This window comes from Glandiceps talaboti, chromosome 2 (assembly GCF_964340395.1).
Source record: "Glandiceps talaboti chromosome 2, keGlaTala1.1, whole genome shotgun sequence".
In the NCBI taxonomy this organism is placed as follows: Eukaryota; Metazoa; Hemichordata; class Enteropneusta; family Spengelidae; genus Glandiceps; species Glandiceps talaboti.
Window position 1 is genome coordinate 33704712 of NC_135550.1, and position 23665 is coordinate 33728376.

Consider the following 23665-nt stretch of genomic DNA (forward strand, 5'->3'; position numbering starts at 1 on the left):
GCATTTGCTGATCATGCACTGCTTGTCAATAAGTGGGTAAAATATACTTTTAAGTCCCTAAGGTAATTTACTGGGGTTTCCCACCAAATTGTGGCTATGTACAAAGTATGGGAATCTATATGTAAGTTTTCAACAGCTTTCCCCCTCTGTTCCCTGAATAGGCAACTTGCAAACCCGCCATGTTGAATGTTGCATCATGGGAAATGTGATAATAAATACTAATCAATTAGCATTGTAAACAATAATGTTACACTGTTTGTAACCACAAATAATCAATTCATAGTCGCCCTGACCATTGTGGGAGCCTGGGAGTTTTATTTTATCGATAGCTCCAGATTAGGTATTACGATAACCACAGATAATCCCATAGTCCTTTGCATCTGAGCATGCTCAGTCTGGATTGCAAGTTCCCTATTACCTCATCTTCACAAGAATAAACACAGTGCAGTGATGCACTGAACTACTGAATTACTGGCTTGTATCATTGATGACTTGATGGTAGTAGATGTAACTAAGAGTAAAACTACCATGCTTGTAGATTTAATTTAGTGTAAACTAGCATTACATGAACATATTAGTGTTTTTGCTAGCAGTCATTGAGTAGTACAAAACCCATACACACTTTCATAAAACATCGACTTCCATGTAGATGTAGCTGGGTCAGTCATTCTTTATTCAATGCGCAGAATTCAAAAGACAGGATTTTAGGCTGTATCTGCATCATATCTCTATGCATACAGTTCTGTACATCTTAATACCAAACACAAGGAACATGAAACTGAATACCAAGTTGACTGCTTGAATGAACTGCTTGAATGTATGTAATTTATGGCATTTTAAAATATCCAACAAAGCAAACATTTCAACTTGAGTTAAATGATGCAGCATAGATGCCTACATGACTGTAGATGTGCAATTTTATATCTCTAAACACCTTAAATACAAAGTAGTACTTGGCTAATGATATGTCCTTCCAATAGTGGTCTTCGATAAAGAAAATAATTGTCAAATAAGTACAATGGGCAAATGAATGAATTAAATGGAGGCTAATTGCAACAAAATATCAGTTTGTCTATTCCTTTATGGTTTGCTTGATCTCAAACTTGCTGTGGATAGAGTTGTAAACTTTCACACTGGTCATGAGAACGAAAATCAAGATACATACTTTAACACAATTATTAGACTTTAATAGTTGTACAATATTATTACTTAGAAACACGACTTTCACAATAATCTTGTCCAACTGTCTGTGACCTTACCATACTGCTCAAATAATATAAATATATGAATTTGTAAAATGAACAATTTTTTTGGTATTGTGAAATGTGCATTAAGTCAATGATCTGATACGGAGAGCATACAATTTGAGGAGTTTTACATGGGATTGGGAACAAATATACAGTTATGATTGTGGTATTTCATTCATTTTATGAAATGATTATTGGAAAAGACATGTTGATGTACTGGTAATAGTGTAAATTTGATCAAAATAGAAAAGTAATTAATGTCCTTGATGTGTATTACAAAGATATACCATCCCATCTATACTATAAAATACCAATTAAAGCAATGATGGTGACATTGAATGGGGTTATGCAAATGATGGTGAAAATTCTTGAGGTTATGTGATGTTTGAGGGCAAAGCTACAGTGATAAAAATGGTTGGTACTGATAACTCAAAACTGGTGATGTAGAGAAATATACAGAAATGAAGTCTTTCAGTCATTTTAGAATGTTCTCAATACATTTCTTGTAAGTAGCTGTAGCTCTAACATGGTATATTTGTACATAATAAATTCTTTTGACAAATAAATTATGCTCCTCCCTTTTAACGAGTACAGTTTGTATTATTACATGTCCAACAATTTGCTGGCACAGCCTCCCACTGTTGTAAACCAGGGACTTGTCATTGTCTACTACCCCTAGCTATTAGTGGCTCTTTGGCACAGTCTCTCACTCATGTAGCCCAGGGACTTGTCATTGTCTACTATACCACTAGCTATCAGTGGCTCCTTGGCACAGTCTCTCACTCATGTAGCCCAGGGACTTGTCATTGTCTACTACCTGTAGCTAGCAGTGGCTCCTTGGCACAGTCTCTCACTCATGTAGCCCAGGGACTTAATTGTCATTGTCTACTACACCACTAGCTATCAGTGGCTCCTTGGCATAGTCTCTCACTCATGTAGCCCAGGGACTTAATTAAATTGTCATTGTCTACTATACCACTAGCTATCAGTGGCTCCTTGGCACAGTCTCTCACTCATGTAGCCCAGGGACTTAATTAAATTGTCATTGTCTACTATACCACTAGCTATCAGTGGCTCCTTGGCACAGTCTCTCACTCATGTAGCCCAGGGACTTGTCATTGCCTACTATACCACTAGCTATCAGTGGGTCCTTGGCACAGTTTCTCACTCATGTAACCCAGGGACTTGTCATTGTCTACTACCTGTAGCTATCAGTGGCTCCTTAATTGGCACAGTCTCTCACTCATGTAGCCCAGGGACTTGTCATTGTCTACTACCTCTAGCTATTAGTGGCTCCTTGGTGGCACAGTTTCTCACTCATGTAGCCCAGGGACTTGTCATTGTCGGTTACCGGTCAAAACGGCCCCAACGTCAAAACGGCCCCGCCTTTAAAAGGTCAAAAGGGCCCCGCCTTTAATGGGAGATTGACAAGTACCGATTGTTTGGTTCCTGTAACAATCACGAGAAGAACTGTGTGTACAGCTACGCGTAGAACCGTACGTAGTACTTGTATCCAAGGGGCACTCGACCTGAAGTTGGGTACACATGTACGTACCGCAGTCGGTTTGAAACACAGGCGCAAACTCTACAACTGTCTCAAAATTAGGGGGTCAAAAGTCTACATTTTATGCTCATTAAAGGCGGGGTAATTGGGGTCGTTTTGACCATTAAAGGCGGGGCCGTTTTGACGTTGGGGCCGTTTTGACTGGATACCGTCATTGTCTACTATACCACTAGCTATCAGTGGGTCCTTGGCACAGTCTCTCACTCATGTAGCCCAGGAACTTGTCATTGTCTACTACCTCTAGCTATCAGTAGCTCCTTGGCACAGTCTCTCACTCATGTAGCCCAGGGACTTGTCATGGTCTACTACCTCTAGCTATCAGTGGCTCCTTGGTGGCACAGTCTGTCACTCATGTATCCCAGGGACTTGTCATTGTCTACTACCGCTAGCTATCAGTGGGTCCTTGGCACAGTCTCTCACTCATGTAGCCCAGGAACTTGTCATGGTTAAGAGACAGTGCATGGTCAAACTGTTCCATAAGTTAAGAGACAGTGGTCAAACTATTCCATATGTTAAGAGACAGAGGTCAAACTGTTCCATAAGTTAAGAGACAGAGGTCAAACTGTTCCATAAGTTAAGAGAGTGGTCAAACTGTTCCATAAGTTAAGAGACAACTATAAATACAGGGGTTTCTCAGAATCTCTATTCTTGGTGGTTGCAAGTGATTCAATGATCCTTCCAACTGTATGAACAATATGTCTCTTATTTCATCAACAAGTAATTTTGGAGAAGAGATGGTAATGGAAGTTGACTGATGAATTCTTCAGCTCTGATAAGTTTTTCTGGTCCAAGCATGTGTCGTACCTTGATACGACACAGTTGTTGTAGAGATCTGGGACAACCTGTAAGAGTAAAGACTTAATGAGTACTATTACTACTATAAACTACTGTGTACAGACCTAACTATATCTATTTTCCCCATCAGTAACAATAACATCAACAAGATAAATAAGTTGTTAGCAACAACAACTTTCTCAGCTGAAAATTATAGGTCTCCAAAAACTCATGACCACTTGGTCTAGCATCTAGCACAGTATTACATAAACTAGAATACTGTGAAACAGTAGTTTATGTGCCTGTCATGTTTATTGTTTTGCTTATACTGAGTTTTCTTACAGATCTCACAAAATATTGACTTTTGCTTGAGGCATGAACTGTAAAGTTTACACTGATATTTCAAAACCAGTGAGCGAAATGGAGTGCATAATTATCCAAATTGTAAGTTTTTTGACCAAAATGACATTTTTTGACCAAAATCATACACCCGTCATGCAATCATTTTGCTTTGAACAATTTCCCAACTAGACACCACAGGCAACATCCCCACCAAACATCCAAACAATTGGCCCAGCGGTTTTGAGTTTAAGTCATCCACACACACACACACACACACACACACACACACACACACACACACACACACACACACACACACACACACACACACACACACACAGACAGACACCACACCATGCCTATAGCACAACCAAACCTCAGTTCAGTTGGGCTAAAATCTAGGTCACCTTATATTTCACTAATTTCTGTGCTCTGGGCAAAAATTGACAGGGCTGTCCACCTGATGACGATTCTATAATGTCCAAAGATATGGATCATGGGCAATAACACTTTGCAGCAAACCGTAGCTGGTATGCCAACATTATTTTGAGTACAACTGTAAATACACTAATTTTACATCCTACCAAAATATGAGAGAGTGCATTCCTATAACCCTTCTGGGTGCCATCCTTTTGGTTTATTACTCATTTCATAGATAATCAATATTCAATATTCAATACAATTTTCAAGTTCAGTGAAGCTACACATATTCTACCTGGAAATGAAGACTCATTATACTTACTTGCACAACTACGTACTGTATTCCACATAGATTCCTCCTTGGCTGCAGCCTGATATACATGTGTGCACAGTGATACATTTCCAATATAGTTCAAAGCAAAGGCCATCAAATTAAACACATCTTTTGTTTTGTAATCAAATGTTGAGATACGCATCATGGAAATTAAACATTCAGTCCTCTTATCCCTACTACACTTCTGGAAAATCTTACTTTCAAAGCCAAGGCCAGAGCTAATGAGTAATTTTGTTTTATCATCGATCTGATATCCTATCAAAGATCTAGGAATAATACAATCATTTCTTACTGGGATGGAATCATACTGTATGCAGCATGGCCTGGCACCATGTGAAAGAAGAAGTTGAAGAATGGATAATTCTATTTCCTGGTCACATGCCACACATATCACACACTGACCAGGTTGATTGATTTCTGCACCATTTTCCAATAAAAACTGAATCATGTCTACATTATTGCATGCAACTGCACACTGTAGTGAAGTGAACTCCGATACATTTGACAATGTACAGGTGTAATATGGTTTACTGATTTCCAATCCATTCTGAATCAGGAATTTGGCACAGTCATTGCAACCTCGATATATGGCCATATTTATAGGGCTTTCATAACTGTCATTTAGCTTCATTTTGTTGGCATGCTGCATAAGGATTTCCAAACATCTGTTAAAGGAAAGTGATTCATTAGATTATTATCAGACATAGAGTTTGTATTGCCCCCAATAATTCACAGAAGTCAATAGATTTCAGTTATCTATTTGAAACTACGATAACAACTGCAAACACATACTTTTATATGGTTTTTGTGATGATTATTTAATTGTAAAACATACACCAATAGCAAGGATCAGATTTAAAGGAAATGTCCAGCCAGCCAATATTATAACTATATTAATTACTTACATTCTTCAACTGTTCTTATAAAAATAGCACAATGGCATTGTAGCACTGCAGTATAGTTTACATGCTTTTTGAAAAAAAATATTCATCCACACGGTAATCCAGCTTTGTTATCTATGCAATATACACCATCATTTTATATTGTAAAAATTGCTATGAACAGTATCTTAGCTGCTAACAGACTATAAGTCAATTAAAATAAAATGTTTTTCCACTTCCCTATAGCCATCTCTGTTGTTATCTTTGCAATATACACCATCATTTCATTGTTGCTATGGGTGTGGTCTTGTTGCTTGACATATTTGCATACATATGTTGAATGTTTATTCACTTGCCTATCCAATGTTATTTTTTCAAACTATATTCGCATTTGGCAGTTACTAAGGGCATGATGATGGTTGCTAGGGCCAGTTGTGTCAATGTCTTGAATAAAATCTGCACTTCTAAAAACATCCCCATGAAAGTTTATCGGCGATCCACCAATTAATTTATTTTTGAGATATATTTTTTTACCAAACTTTTCATGTTTAGACCTAATTTGCACATCAATGATGGGCGCATCATGTCATTAATAATTCAACATCAAATATTCCTATAAACATCCCAACCAAATTTCAGCCCAATCTGCAGTATACATTTGGAATTATAGATTTGTGACCAGAAAGTCACATTATATACCTAATTTGCATATCACTGATGGAATCAGCATGCCATGAACAATTCTTCATCATTACATCCGATAACATTCCCACCAAATTCAGATCAATCTGTCTACTAGTGTTACAATTTAAGTTTTTTAAAACCAAAAGTTGCAAAACTGACATTCTTTTACCCAAATCACCCAAATACCAATTTGAAGCAATTAGTCGAAGTTTTTGTTTAAGTCACGATGTTTACATACACAGACAGACAGACAGATGGACATTTCACTATGCCTCAGCACTACTGAATCTCAGTTCAGTAGTAAAAATTAACACAAACATGCATAGCAACCATGACCTAGCCTGGAATCCATGCAGATGGGGATTTTAATTTTAGTTTAGGGGAAACTAAAATTTAAAATCCCCATCCGCATGGATTCCAGGCTAACCCATGACTATGCCTTTAGCAACAAACTTCAGAACCAGTTTGTTAAGATACTGATAGAGATATGCAGCAGTCAACCCTCTAAGTCTTTGTTTCTAGCAGGATTATCTAGATGAAAAATTGAGATGTTCAACTAATTAAACCCTTCAAATATGACGTCCCCTGATCAATTAAAGCCATGTATTCAGCTAGCTGTGCAACAACTCCATTGGCACCATATTTAATGATTACCTGTAATTGCCTTTTGCTGCAGCTACATGGACTGGGAGGTAATTATCCTCAGTTCTCTTGTTTACGCTGGCCTTATAGTCAATAAGCAGTTGTAAACTTTCTATGTGATTTTCTTGACTGGCAATGAAGACTGCTGTACCACCATCTTCAGCAGGTTTATTTGGGTTAGCACCTTAAATAAAAGTAAATATGAAATTAGATTCTACTGTTTAATAGACATCACTGTCACTCATAAATGCTACAAATGGTCTGCAATATGCAAGAAATACTTTGATTTTGATAAGATCAGGGTCAAAGGTCATTTCTTTACAAGAAAGCTTGCATGTGATTATATGGGGTCAGACACTTCAATGGACTCTACCCTGGACTCTACGTATTGAAGTTTTTGAGGTATGCAGCAATTGATTTGGTACTCAAAATATTGCCGTCATTCAGTAAAAATATCGCCAATGATACAATTTACCATACAGCATTGATTGAAAAGGGGAATTCATGCTAGGTAAATTTATTGAAAGACACTAAATTCATTACACACTTGATAAAGATGACAGGAAGTAACTTTGTCATTGTATATTAAGTATTACTGCAAATAAAACAAACCTGCTTCTAGAAGTCTACGGAGACATTCTGGTCGGCCATATTTAGCTGCAGTAAATACTGGTGTCATTTCATAATCTTCCTCTAGATTAAAATCAGCTCCATGTTCCAGGAGAAAAGACAACATATCTGGTAAATCTTGATGGACTGCTTCATGGAGAACACTCCATCCATTAACATACTGACACTTGATATTGGCATTACTTTCCAGTAATAGTTTAACACAATCCAGGTGATTACCACGTACAGCTTTGAAAAAACACAGGAAAAAAGGAATTGAAAAACCTGATCTTTGAATATTTACACTTATTTTGTAAGTTCCTTTGAGGGTGACCCTCTATATGTCTTTGGTTCTCATTATAATACCTTGTCAAATGATCGTAAAAAAGATATGATAAACCATTTGATGGAGTATGATTTGTTTTATTGCAGTGCCTGATTTGGCCAAAACATGCACATTCAAAAATAGTGCCAATGATGTTGTAGCACAACTGTACAGTTTTTTGTTTATGTTTATCCAGTTGCCTATCAGGTCCTGTTGTTACCTTACCATAACTGCCATCATTTGGCTGTTGCTATGGGCATGGTCTTGTTACTTGGCATATTTGCATTCACCTTTTGTATGTTTATTCACTTACCCACCCATTCCTATTGTTCTCTTGTAATATGCATCATTTCACTGTTGCTAAGGGCATGGTCACGGTTGCTAGGGCCAGTTCTGTCAATATATTTTCAACAATAACTGCAGAATATCACTTCCAGAAACATCCCCACCAAGTTTCAGTCCCATTCCCTGTGTAGTGTTTGTGATATAAATTTTTGAGCAAAGTTGAGACTTTTAGACCTAATTTGCATATCACCAATGGAATCATTATGTTAGGAATTCACCTTCATCTATACATCCCCAGATGCATCCCCAGCTCAATCTGCTCAGTAATTTGGGAATTATAGACTTTTGACCAAAAACACACATTCTTACATCTCTAAATTGCATATCACTTATGGGATCATCATGTTATGAAGAATTCTTTACTGCTAAGTTTTGAGTTTAAGATTTTATACCAATAATCCCATTTTTTACCAAGATCACACATCAGTGGTAAGATCATTTTGATTTGAACAATTTCGCAACTAGACACCCAGGGTAATATACCAAATAGCATGGCAATCAGTCCAGCGGTTTGTGACTTAAGTTGTTTACACACACACACACACTCAGACACGGACACACATCCTCACAAACAGACAGACACTTTGCCATGCCTATAGCACTACTGAACATAAGAAGTTCAGTTGTGCTAAAAATGAAAAAAAAATAATGGCAAGTAATAACAAGGGGCATCCATTATGCGATATTTTAGTAAAATCCGCATTGACAAAACATGTGTTGCCTAATGTAATTTAGCCTTCTGCTCTTCATTCACATGTCTACCTACCCATGAGTAGTGGTGTACCAAGTTCATTGTCCGGTAGATTGGGGTCTGCATCTCCATGGAGCAATTCTGTAACACATTGTGAGTGTCCCTGCATTGCTGCAAAGTACAGTGCAGTTTGGCCCTCATAACATCGTCTATCCACCTCTGGAGGGAAAGTCAATACACAGTAAAGTATGGATTATATGTAGTATGTGCATAATGGTGATATCATAGCTCATTAGCTGACCATAACAAGAATGTGAGGACAATGATAGCTTCTTGTTGATGTCCCATTCTTGTCTTGACAAACTGAGCGATTATACAACATTTCTACGAATTACAATTAGTACCCTTTTCCTGTGATCATTCTGATGAAATTTAATTTGAATTTTTATATTAAGTTCCCAACTTACAAATACAACAAAATACCACCACTGGCACTGTGGCACAACTGTAGTTAGCTGTTGCTATGTTCATGGTTTTGTTGCTAGACATATTTGCATACGTTTTTGGAATCTTTATTAATTTGCCTACCCTTTTCACTTTTCATCTTTGCAATATAAACCATCATTTAGTCATTGCTATGGGCGTGGTCCTGTTGCTAAGCATATTTGTATGCATTTTTTGAATAATCATTGACTTACCTGCCCATCCCTGTTGTTATCTTTGTAATAACCATCCTTATTTCATTGTCGCTAAAGGTGTGGTCATGGTTGTTAGGACCAATTGTGTCAAAATGTTTTCAACAATAACTCAGTGCAGAATAATAACCCCTGATTTACCTGATTTACCATGCAGTTTCAAGATATGTTTTTTTACCAAAATTATGGGCCTAGCACGGAGTATTGTATGAAGCAAAATAAAAATATTTGTGTTTCTGATAGTGATAGCTGACCCTAACCTGAAAAAATATATGGGTAGTGTGTCCCATGGCATTGTTTTATTGAGCCTGATGCATTCAAAGTATATTTGTCAGTTTTCTGACTGCCAAGGTTACAGTTTGTGTTTGTGTATTAGGGAATACATGTAGTCTGTGGAGAAGAATGAAGTTCTCTATATCATAGTGACTTACCTGTGTCTTCATGCAATATTAATACTTTGAGACATTCTGACTTCCCTGCATAAGCAGCTTCATGGAGAGGTGTCCATCCCCTATTATCAGCTACATCTACACTTTTCTTAGCTTTAATTAGTCTTTTCAGTGTCTTTACCTCACCAAGTTTTGCTGCTTTGGAAACACTGGAAATAGTGTCTTCATATATTTCAGTAAAATCCATCCTCCTGAAAAAAACAACTATTTTGTAAGAAACAGAAAGATAAAACCTTACACATTACTGTGCCTTTGATTTGAAAGCCTTCATAGTAGTAGTAAAATAATGGCGTTACTACGTATTTATTTATTCACAAAATACCGTCATCACTCTTTGCAAAAACACCGATGACAGTATTTTTTGAATAATGTAAAACCAAATAAGGCTGGGGTCAGAATTACAGGGGGGGGGGGGGGCTGAGGAGAAATATTTTGGTCCAATTTTTTTTTATATTAGAACTGACTTTTCTAAAGGTTTGTAACAAGACTTAAAACATCTCATTGCAAACTATTTATTCTATTTAATTTAAGTTTTTGTTAAAAAACTCTAAATTTCTGTAAAAAGTGTTTAAATGTCAAACCAAAATATGAAAGTCTATTGACATCTTATACTCTGATTACAGAAACATTATTAGTAACCTTACATGAGAGAGAGAGAGAGAGAGAGAGAGAGAGAGAGAGAGAGAGAGAGAGAGGAGAGAGAGAGAGAGAGAGAGAGAGAGAGAGAGAGAGAGAGAGAGAGAGAGAGAGAGAGAGAGAGAGAGAGAGAAGAGAGAGAGAGAGAGAGAGAGAGAGAGAGAGAGAGAGAGGAGAGAGAGAGAGAGGGGGAGAGGGAGGGAGGGAGGGGGGGAGGGGAGGGAGGGAGGGAGGGAGGGAGAGAGAGAGAGAGAGAGAGAGAGAGAGAGAGAGAGAGAGAGAGAGAGAGAGAGAGAGAGAGAGAGAGAGAGAGAGAGAGAGAGAGAGAGAGAGAGAGAGAGAGAGAGAGAGAGAGAGAGAGAGAGAGAGAGAGATACATTCGCATGGGTGCAACCCATCTCATCACTGAATAAAGGTTTATTGTGGCAATTTTTAATTTACTCAGTAAATGATCCACTGCTCCTGAGGTTTAATTTGGTTCACATCATGCGCAAAATAGTTTGTGCCTCTATTTGTTCATACCATCAGAAATGTTATGCCCCCTTTGATTCTGAACCACCAATTTCTTCCTAGGTCACACCCCACCATAAATTCTGACTGCAGTCTAACACCATTTATATTTGTATTTGTCCCCAATCTGATTAAAAATCCGATGTAGATGTCGGTTAATTGTTCATTGCTATTTTACCTTCGTTATTTTGCCTGAATTGACCTTCTTGGTACATGTTTACAAATAGCAATGAACGATTAGCCGACATCTACATCGGATTTTAATCAGATTGTATTGTGACCATTCTCGTGTGGTCTGAGGACCATTGCAGCTCACAGTCACTTGTGAACTAATATTCCATTCCATGATGGTGCTATTCTAGTCTAGGATGATCATAATACAAAATAATGACGTTATTATATAGGTATTTACGATATCAAAAAAATACCGTTACCGGTGACTGTTGTGCAATAGACACAAGTGGAACAGACACAAGTCTATTCCGCAACAAGAATAGTTCACACGTGACAGTGCCAAGAATAGTTCACAAGTGACAGTGCCTCCGCACCAGGCTCCGCATAAGTGGAGGACAAAGACATGACATGCATGGAGGATTTTGTGCTCAATGCAACTTTGACTACTTCCTCAAGAATTAGACAAAGGTGTTTGTTTTTTCTCGTACTCACTCACAACTATCAACGGACAAGACTTCTTGAAAGTCTCAGACGAGGATTCGTACGGTCGTTTCAGGTCTGGTGGGGGTCAAAGGTCAATGCCCTGTAGAGCATTATGGGAAATCCACCATCTTTTGCGTTGTGATCACGTTGTGTGTGTGTGTACTAAGAGAATGAGCAAACTCATATCTTATTGCCGTTTACCATACTAAATTGGAAAAAAAACTCATTCAGAAACCACCTTTTCCTTGTTGTGACTTAGGTAAGTACTAATGTCCTCCAAACAGGTCTTCCTAGGCATGCTTGCGCAGTATCATGTAACGTTATCATCATCAGATGACAACAATTTGCGTGAAGACTTGAGTCTGCAGAGACAGATGTTTGTGTCAAGATATAATTGTTTTGCCCATTTCGTACATAAGTGTGTGCAGTAGTGAAATGCAACTTTTGCATCGAGTCTTAATAATTATATGTAACGTTGAAGGTGTGTACTATTTTCGTGGTTAGACAGTCCAGCCAGTAAGTAGAAATGTTGTACAAGGATGATTTACCGCTTACAACCTTTGTCTGACCACAGTCCCTGTGGTCTGATCATGTCAGAAGCCCACCAAACATGACATTGACAAAGTGAAATTTCAATTATTTGAAGTAAATTCTGTAGTTAATTTATAAATGCTGTTGCTGAATCGCACAAGTCTTATAAAAGAGAGCCTGGAATCCAGTAGTTCGCGCAATGCAGATGTGCCATATGTAGGAACAATATTTTTAGTTTATTAGAGATAATTTTCCAACAGTGTTATCATTTACTGATAAAACGTTTGTGTCTGTTATTTTAATTTGTTTTCCTTTTCAGGTCAGAGTTAATACAACTATCCTTCCACAATCTGAATTTTTGCCCTAGCTATAGCCATGGGGTCTTCTAAAAAGCATAAGGAAAAAGACCGTGATAGAGAAGAAAAGAGACACAAACACAAAGACAAGGATCGGGATAGGGACGAAAGGAAACATAGACATAAGGATAAAGACCGGGATAAGGATAGAGACAGGTCAAGGTCTAGATCCAGGGAAAGGGATAAGGATAGGAAGAGAGGTGAAGAAAAAAGGAGAAAAAGGCGAAGAAGTGATAGTGAAGAAGAGTCCCCCATAAAGATAAAACATGAAAAGCTGGATGATCTTACGGGTAAGTGTATTAGCTCCCAACAGGCTCTGCATCAATACAGACCTCTGTCATCAGTGCCAATACACTGCAAGTGAGCTAGACCATCAGGCAATGTGATTTGTATGCTCGCATACAAAATGTATACCTTTAGAGGGTGCCATCTTAAACCCTCATATCTTCTTATACGACTACATGCAATGCATTGAGTGCTTTAGCAGATGTTGTAAGTTCACCATCCTTGGTCACAACTAGCTATTTCTGGAAATCAAAATTTTGCCATTTTCAGTACTTTTTGACTTTTTTCCTGCAGCATTTCTATCGTATACCACAGTACATGTAACATTAATAAAATGCCATTATTATATAGGTGTTTTTTTATTCTCTTGAATTCATAAACTCTTGAAATGATGACAGCAGAAAAGCCACTCCATGTGGCAGTCAGCTGGAATTAAAACAAAGTATGTTTGCATATTTTTTATTTGTACATTTATTGTCATTTTTAGACTAATTTTTCTGGAAATTCAAAATTTGGGGAATTTTTGTCACATTTTAAAGCTGTCTGTATCTATATTTTGCAAAATTCACGAACGAACAGTTTACATTTGATTCCATGTTGTGTTACATTGTTTTTGGTCTGGCTGTGTGTCATTATATGATTACTCTTGTTGTGGTCACAAAACTTGTGATAGTAAATCATGATCAGATGTAATGACTGCTCAGTACTGGGGGCCAAAAAAAGAAAAGAATTGTTTCTGGTCAGGACAGTCTGTCTAAAATGGTGTGATGATGCGATTTTTATTTTATTTTATTTTTAAAATTTTTTTTTAGATTCTCAATAAACCTGTCTCTCAGTCTACTATTTATTTATTTATTTATTTATTTATTTAGTACTTTAGAGCAAGTGCAGGGTTCTCCACGATTTTGATCAATAAAGGGGTGGCTTACTATTAGAGAGTGAAAAAATGTTTTCAACATCGAAAAGGCCTACAATCAAGGAAACTAGAATGCACAGAAATTTGTTCAGATCAACAATTTCCAAACCTTTAATATAATTCACAATGTAAAAATTTCGGGATGGAGATTTACAGTTACACAGCTTTGACGACGTTGGCAAGCACACCACTCTTGCTACACAGTTGATACATGCACCTATAGGCTAGCTATCAGTTAGTTTTGAGTTGTTATTTCGCCTTGTAAACTTGCTTGTCATTCATAAAAATAATCTATAAACAATTCATTTTCTTTTATTTTTATACAATTTGATATCCTTTTTATTTATACTAATGGAAAAAGATTTTTCATCAAAATTTTCCCAAAATATATATATTTTTGTGACGAATTTGGGCTATGAATTACAGAATACGATCAGTGCGCATGTGGAGTGACAAACATGGCTGCCATATTGTGCTACGACAGTTGCGATTCACATCCAAACTTTATCATTTAGGACAGTAATTCTAACATGGAACCGTACCGGGGTAGTTGTTCTTTAAGAATAAGTATATATTTGAAGTTTTCATTCGTATTCATCGACACAATAGCAAAAATGGTCATAACGTCATATGTGTACTATTATGTGTTCGGAAGGCTTGGAAAATCTCGGTTGATTTACCCAGCCACGGAAACTAATGATGTACCGTCTTGCTGTACTTGTACTACGGTATTATTTGGGTATCGTTTAGGGTGTAAACTTTGACTACCATCATTATTATCGAGGTGATACACATTTAAGTGTGTATGTGGGGCAGATGTCATTTGCTTGTTAGTCCCCGCCAGACAAAGTCCGGGACGGACAATATGGCCGCCTAGCAGCCATTTTGTTTGCAAATTTTCCCTGTCTAAAGCCATAACTCAGACATGCTTGAACAGATCTCATTCAAAGTTGGTATTAGGACAGTGTTCTATGACATACATGTGCATATTCATTGTTGTTGTGATAGATCCAATATGCCGCCTAGCAGCCATTTTGTTTGTGAATTTTCCATGTCCAAAGCCATAACTCAGACATGCTTGAACATATCTCATTCAAAGTTGGTATTAGGACAGTGTTTTGTGACATACATGTGCATATCCATTTTCATCATGATACGATCCAATATGGCTGCCTGGCAGCCATTTTGTTTGTGAATTTTCCATGTCCAAAGCCATAACTCAGACATGCTTGAACATATCTCATTCAAAGTTGGTATTAGGACAGTGTTTTGTGACATACATGTGCATATCCATTTTCATCATGATACGATCCAATATGGCTGCCTGGCAGCCATTTTGTTTGAGAATTTTCCATGTCCAAAGCCATAACTCAAACATGCTTGAACAGATCTCATTCAAAGTTGGTATTGGGACAGTGTTCTATGACATACATGTGCATATTCATTGTTGTTGTGATACGATCCAATATGGCCGCCTAGCAGCCATTTTGTTTGCGAATTTTCCATGTCCAACGCCATAACTCAGACATGCTTGAACAGATCTCATTCAAAGTTGGTATTAGGACAGTGTTCTATGACATACATGTGCATATTCATTGTTGTTGTGATAGATCCAATATGCCGCCTGGCAGCCATTTTGTTTGCGATTTTTCTATGTCCAAAGCCATAACTCAGACATGCTTGAACAGATCTCATTCAAAGTTGGTCTTAGGACAGTGTTCTATGACATACATGTGCATATCCGTTTTCGTCGTGATACAATCCCCCATACCCGACCCATCCTTTATTGTTGTAGGCATGTTCCATGTCCAACAAGCAGACACAACATATCTAAGTCTGTTTGATTTAGGTTCACAGGTGTTGTTGCGTGATCAGAGTAGTGATAATTCCTTAAAAAACAATCATAGCGGGGACTATGTCATTCTCAATGACTTGTTCAAGATTGTGTTGTCTTCACTGAAGTAGGTAGGGTTACTTTTGTGTTTCCCCACAGATCTGCAGTCTGCATGTCCTAGGCAAACACAAAAAAAAAGACTGACCAGAAACAATTCTTTTCTTTTTTTTTTGGCCCTGTATGTCGCATGTGTGATAGTGTTTACCATGTGAACACTACTATTGTAATCTTTCAATGCTATTATAACATCTCAAAAGTCGAACAACACACCAAAACATTTGTGAGATGCAACATTACTGTAGTGTAACAATGCAATGCAGCCCATGTAGTTATAAATATTGAGTGATGATGTTCGAGCCAAACTCAGCCAATGCATGTCACTTCAACATTACCAACCAAGAAATATTGTGTTCTCAATGTTGTTAGCCCTTAGTGTGAGTCACCAATGCATACATTGTGCTCATTGACTCGTTCTCTTGTTACATGAAAATAGTATGCGTTTTGATATTGCAGTATACAGTATTGGAATGTTTGATAATCAAGTAATACTCCGTTTATCATTCCAGAAACTGGCAAGACTGATGCTAGTTTTGGAGGTGCTGCTTCTGGTGGTGGTGAGGGTATGTCATTGAGTATTGAAGAAACAAAGTAAGTATTTGAATGAATATATTGTAATAGTGTATCTCCCCATCCCATCCACACAGATAGTCCTCTCTTCATATACTGGGGGGGGGGGGGGGGGGTTATGAATATAGAAGTGAGTGTGATAGTCATTTGCAGAGTTGTAATCTACACAGTTTACAATAAATAGTTCAGTTGCCAAATATAGTGACTGTCTGTTTGGCATGTTTTACTGCTCTAGTACTAGTATGGTCGTCCACTGATGACAAAAACTTTTAGTAGTACAGTTTTGACATATTTAGTATTTTGAAAAAACCCCACTATATCACTTGCTTATACCTCTGCCACAACTAGTTGATTACCAGTGGTTGAGTTCTTTCCTACCTCATAAAGGCTTGATGAAATATGATCAGCTAATTTGTTGTCCATTATTGCTATTGTGTGGCTGAGGAGTATAAAGTCTCACTGCTATGTATTTTGTACACTGCAGTCACAATTTGGCTTGCCATAATGTGTTTGCTAGCTGCAGAATGATTTCAATCAAGAAATACACCACATGATCTTTTTCTTGCCACATCACATTCCATTAAGGGGGGCCGTGTCATTTTAAAACTGATTCTCAAGAAACAATTCCTTCATTTTAGTTTAACCATCCCTCAAAAGGGAATCTTTTAATGCGAAATTGGAAGATGAAGGACCTGTCCTATGTAGCTACTTCATGTACCATGACATTGATAAACACAACAAACTCACTTACAATTCAATTTGTAAAACATTTTACTGTCTCTGCAAAGCATAGTTTCAATGAGAAATTGTATTTACGAGTTCTCATGCTTTTATTAGGCATGGGGAAATGTGTGTGTGTGTGTGTGTGTGTGTGTGTGTGTGTGTGTGTGTGTGTGTCTGTGTGTGTGTGTGTGTGTGTGTGTGTGTGTATGTGTGTAAACGACTTAAACTCAAAAACTGCTGGGCCGATTGCCTTGGTATTTGGTAGGGACATTACTTAGTGCGTGTAGATGGGAAATTGTTCAAATGAAAATGGTCGTGTCAGAGATGTGTGTTTTGGGTAAAAAAATGTGATTTTTGGTCAAAAAATTAAATTAAACTCAAAACTACTTGGCAGATTGGCCTGAAATTTGATGGGAATGTTCTTGGGGGTGTTTAGTTTAAGAATTGTTCATGACACGATTCCATCCGTGATATACAAATGAGGGCTAAAAATGTGTCTTTTTGGTCAAAAGTCTATAATTCCAAAATGACTGAGCAGATGCGGCTGAGATGTGGTTGGAACGTTCTAAGGGGTGTTTAGATTAAGATGTATTCTTGATATGATGATCTCATCAGTGATATGCAAATTAGGGCTAAAAATGTGTCTTTTTCATCAAAAGTCTATAATTCCAAAATGATTGAGCAGATGCGGCTGAGATGTGGTGGGAACGTTCTAATGAGTGTTTAGAATAAGATGTATTTGTGATATGATGATCTCATCAGTGATATGCAAATTAGGGCTAAAAATGTGTCTTTTTGGTCAAAAATCTAATTCAAAACTACTGAGCAGATTGGGATGAAAATTTAATGGGGTGCCTATAGGGATTTGTACATGAAGAGGTAGTCACAAATGTGATCATCATCAGCAATATGCAAATTAGGTCTAAAAATCTCAATTTTGGTCAGAAACTTGAAAACTACATGGTGAATAGGGCTGAAAGTTGGTAGGGATGTCTGTGGATGCGTTATCTGCATTTTTTCTTAGCACAACTAAACTGATAAGGTTCTGTACAGTAGTGCGATAGGCATGATGCGGTGTATGTCCGTCTGTCTTTGTGTGTGTCACTGTGTGTCTTTGTGTGTGTGTGTGTGTGTGTGTGTGTGTGTGTGTGTGTGTGTGTGTGTGTGTGTGTGTGTGTGTGTGTGTGTGTGTGTGTGTGTGTGTGTGTGTGTGTGTGTGTGTGTGTGTGTGTGTGTGTGTGTGTGTGTGTGTGTGTGTGGACGACTTAAACTCAAAAACTGCCAGACTGATTGCCTTGGTGTTTGGTGGGGGACATTAGTTTTTGGTGTCTAGTTGGGAAACTGTTCAAAGCAAAATGAGTAGATTTTATTTGTACATTTCTGTAATTTATACACATTGATTTGGATGGCTCAGGAAAACGTGCACTGCACTGCACCTTGATGGTGATGAACACATTGACGGCAGCCTAACATGTTTCAACTACAATGTATCATGTGAAAAAATGTACAAAAGCTGTTTGAAATAACTAAAATCGCTGATTAACTATTTTAGACGATCAAACTTGTGATTTTCATGTTAATAGAAGGATTTAATTAACATCAGTTGATTGATCAACTTGTTGTGAATGCGAAAATAAAAATTCGCAATAAAACACAGTGTTTTCGAGACTTGAGAGTTCACGTTAAATGTGTGACATTACATCAGTAATTTCTGGATTTTCATTCATATACATATGTAGGTTTCATGTTATATCCCAATGATGCTTAGCTTAAAACCTTTGCAATGGTGGATTTTGACCATCCTTTCCACATAGTCTACTAAAATCAGTTAGTGTGCAGGTCCTATAAAGTGAGGCCTTCACAATTGATGATCTGCTCATCATGCAGCCCTTCGTCAACTTTTGTTGACACGAATCACATGCATGTGATTGTGTAGTATAGTGCTGTGTTGTTTATTTTTGTGTATGGTGAATCTCATCAATGTGTCTAAACAGTGAACCAGTCTAGACTTTGGCATCAGGTGATCATCAAAACTGTGTCTAATGTTATAAAACTGAGAAATTGCAGGCACAAGTGATTTTAGTAATGAGGTAATGTCTACAATTATTGTAACGCCTTGCTCAGCATTGCTCTGGCTGTGGGCTTATCATTGATGTTACAAGAAAACAGTCAACGTGTGGGTTTGTCAAAGTACCATCATTTAATATTTATAGTTGTAATGACCTTATCACATTGTAAGACATTATCTTGATTTAAGAAACTTCTGTTAGATGTTGATGAATAATAAAACCATGTTTTTGTAGCATTGAAGTGGTTGTTTTTGTCATTCATTTATTTTGACACACAAAATCATAATGAAATGAACTCTTACACCCTCTGTCTATAAACGAAGGAATTACGTTTGTCATGCATCAGTTTTAAAATGGCATGGTCCGTAACATGGAATCTAATATAGGGTCTACAATTTCAGCTAAAAACCCAAAATAAGAAAGTAATTATCTGTCCCATGGCATCCTACCTGAAATTTTGGGAATTAAAAAAAATTGGCAACATAACAGTTTCCACAGTGCCATTTCGTCATTATGCAGAGAAATCATTGTTTACAGCAGTGAACAAAGTGCATAATGACAAGCAAAATTGTGATTGTAGTGAGCAACATATATCGTGGCGAGACTTTGAACTCCTTAGCCTGATTACTTGAATCATTCACAGTGTTTTGGGAGGTAACTAAGAATTTCTAAAACAACAAAGAAAGTATGAAATATTAAATTTATATATTCTCACGTTTATTGATTTGTATATGATCTACCAGACATTAGATTAATAAACTATTCAAAAAATATTGGTTTAGAAATCTCATTGCAATAAAAAGAATCATGATTTGCAATCATAATTTTTATTGACAGTGAAAGTAAACCACTTTTTTTTTTTTTTACAGTAAACTAAGAATAAAATTAGGTTTGAAACCATTGGAAGTGACAGATGCTGACAAAACAGAAGGTGAAGCTGAAGAAAAGCCTTATGACAAGAGAGATGATGTCCACAAACCAGCTGTCAATCTTGCTGAACAAAGGAAGAAAGAGGAGATTAGACGAAAAATGGAACTTATTAGAGAAAAACGGAAAATTAATCAAAAGCTTAAGTGAGTGCCAAGTACAATATTTCAGCAAGGTGTGGGAATTTATCAATTTTACACCCACTCTCTTTAAAGCTCATTTGCATGTTGACTGAAAGGTTTGTTATCATTTGTATATTGCACCCTTAGAGCTGAATCTTTACACTAGTTTGAATGCTGATTGTACAATAATATGATGAATTTGTAGATTAGGAACTTGTTGCAATGTATGCATTTTACAAACCTACCCCTTTGTCACATTGGCTACTGACTTCCACACCTTAATACATCTGTTTATACTCGATGAACTTTCTCAGTCTCTAAAAATATGGGGTGGGGGTGGGGGATGTTCCTGAACACAGCAGATTGAAATATATCATTGCAGTGACAAAACAAGTTTTTATTAATATGTACTGGTAGTACCAGTATTTATCTGATGAAACATACAGAACTATTTACTTTCATAAATTTACATGTACATACCTTACAAGACTTGGTTTTCATTATATTGATAATGAGTACAAATCACAATTCAAATAAAACACCAATGGTGTTGTAGCACAACTGTAAAATTTATGATATTCAATTTCCATAAAACTCACACTGTATGTGATCACGCGATGTTGTGAGCAAGGATAAATCATATAATTTGTGTGCAGGTATGCGTAAATGTTTTCGGTACTTCACTGCAATGCAAAGGCCACTAGTATGTGTGCACTCCAGTGCAAGTAATTGCTGTATATATATGATAATAAGTATTATTCTTATCACAGGGTATTACTTCACTACCACAGTAGCAAGGAATGCCACGTCACAGTGTTCATTCCCTTTAACAACATCAAGAATGAATTACTTCATTAAAATCTTTTCAATGCCCCATTGATTACAGTAAAGTCAAAAGTTTAACAGAAGTTGATGCTGATGATGAATTAGACAATGCTTTTGCATGGGTGCAGAAAAGTAGAAAAATCCAAAAAGAGAAGGAAATTGCAGCCAAGAGGGTAAGTTAGCATAAATTTTACAGGATAGCTAGAATGGTTTGTCGTACTCGATGAAATAGACTATTTGAGATAAAGTTGAGATCCTTACACAATATTCAAAATGTGCTCTATACTGTGACCAAGACAAATACAACCCAGCCTCCAATGAAAATGTTTGTGTAGATGTTGCTGTATTACATGTATTGGTTACATAGACTGTCTCCACATTTACTACAATAAGAATACACATTGTTGAAGTTACAGTACATCTCAAAGGGATAATGTTGACTATAAACATTGGGGTGCTCCCAATTACTAATTAGTAGGCATCTGGTTCCTGTACTCATGACTGAATGAATTTAAATTTTAGAAAACTTGTACATTGTGTCATTTCGAGATCATACATACAGCAGTGTCCTGGGACAGTGTAAATGGATTGAAGATACTGTGAACTATGAACTACTGTCATGATTGTGAAAGAAATGGTATTTAGTAGCAGTCAAGCTACACTTCAATTGCGGAGATGTGTCACATCTCCACTATTGAACATGAACGTGGGAAGGAAAGCTAGCACATTGTACTGCTATTTACAGACAACAGCAAATAGTTGTTGTGGTTACCCTGGTGTGTATAGCTGATACTATCTCTTTGATTTTTACTGCAACTTCAATAATGTCTGTGACTTATTGTAGTAAATGTGGAGACAAGCTATGCAACCAATACATGTAATCTAGCACAACATCTGTATGAATATTTTCATTGGAGGTTGGGTTGTAAGAAGTGTAATGTAATTCAGACCTTTGCAAGCTTGTTTGACAAATGCATGGTTTCAGTCAATAAAATAATGTTCTCAAAACAAAACTGAATAGTGAGATACTTTGACATGTCAGTTATTCATGAAGTGGAACAGAATATAAATGATTAAATTGTGTAAAGGTTAATTAAGTAAGTTTGTACAAACCTAGTGTGCATAATTATTGAGATTTCCTCATATTTTTTTCTTAGATAGTTTATTTTAGAAGGATGACTTAATATGATGGGATGATAATATTCAGTGTACATGTAATTTCAAATCATGCCACAATTGTCGCTTAGAAGTGTCAGGCACTATATAAATTCTTTGATTGATTGATAGAAGTAAGGTATTTTAGAGTACTCATATGAAGACTTATTCTTTATCATGTTTTTATTGTGATATGATGTCATGATAGGGAAACAGTTTGTATGTGAAATGTCTCCACGTGTTTCTAGAGACTAGCAGAAAGAAGGTGTTGAATAACAGTTTTCTTTCATCCATTTGCCTCAGGCTAAAATGCTGGCAGAAATGGATGAAGAGTTTGGTATTGGTGATTTAGTGGCTGATGAATTCGGCACAGCTGAGAAACGGAGACAACAGGTAAAGTGAAATAGAATATCAATTTATACTGCTTTATAGATTAACCCTTTAGGCGCTAACTACGAGAAAACACGTATTGACATATCCCTTCCGGTTTGCTAACTATGTGAAAATTCGTATTCAAAATGGTTTTGGATAGACATGCACATGTTTTGATGATGATTTTGTGTGTTACATCTTAAATAAATGATATTGAATGTGTTCATTGTCATTCATAGTTGTGTGAAACGTGCTTACGTCATAGAATGGAAATTTCTGTGAGTGGGAATGGGTCAAAATTCATGTTGAACATTCTGTTGATGCAAATTTTGCGGAGTTCAAACTGTGTCTTATGGTTCACGTCAGTTCAGTAACATGGGCCCCAACATATTAAAAAATTCAGACCATAACATTGATTTTTATAACAAAAAACTTGACAAAAAATGCATAAGAATACATCCTGATAGAATAATGGATTTGGCTATCTGTAAATTTTACCGAAGACATTGGCGATCAGAGTGACATGGCATTTGGAAATTTCAGTTAACCGTAGTTGTTTATGTTTAGTTTACTGGACATACAGCTATGCTTCATCCAGGCCGAAATGTTTCGTATCAGCGAACGATTCAACTTTATGTTTAATTTTCATTTCCCAAAATTAAAGAATGAGGTCAAATTTTTGGAGTTGACAAATGTTTTCCTAACGGTTGTTTAGAGGCTTGCATTGGACGTGTTGAAAACCCAGCACTGACAGCATGATGTACCAAGTCTACAACCTATAAAGATGAACATAATCAATCAACACATTTTGTTTTAAAATAATTTCAACAATACAAAACTTGATATTAATAATGATCAGTTGACTACACTGCCCCATTCAGTATCCAAACCCACAACTTAGAATCATATTTACCATAAGTGTTGCAATTTGTCTTTGAGATAATTGTCAAAAGGTTCAACAATGAAATATCCAATTGCATTATTTCACAAAACACTTTTAATGAAGTAACTACATTTTTTGTATAGGTGATATACGATGAACTTCAGGTTTAAGTTTT

The 23665-nt window shown here is 36.8% G+C and overlaps 1 protein-coding gene across 2 annotated transcripts in view; it reads left to right on the plus strand.

The window, feature by feature from the left end:
- Window positions 1-11925: 11925 nt before the first annotated feature.
- LOC144451190 (U4/U6.U5 tri-snRNP-associated protein 1-like) overlaps window positions 11926-23665 on the plus strand; it is a 32401-nt gene continuing 20661 nt past the window's right edge. The window contains exons 1-6 of one of the 2 annotated variants that reach the window (XM_078141992.1): window positions 11926-12064; window positions 12656-12986; window positions 16331-16435; window positions 20076-20279; window positions 21142-21253; window positions 22539-22628. In XM_078141992.1, the coding sequence (XP_077998118.1) occupies window positions 12712-12986; window positions 16331-16435; window positions 20076-20279; window positions 21142-21253; window positions 22539-22628 (786 nt within the window). In that variant the 5' untranslated portion in view covers window positions 11926-12064; window positions 12656-12711. The remainder of the gene's footprint in view (window positions 12065-12655; window positions 12987-16330; window positions 16436-20075; window positions 20280-21141; window positions 21254-22538; window positions 22629-23665) is intronic. The other variant, XM_078141999.1, reaches the window with a different exon arrangement.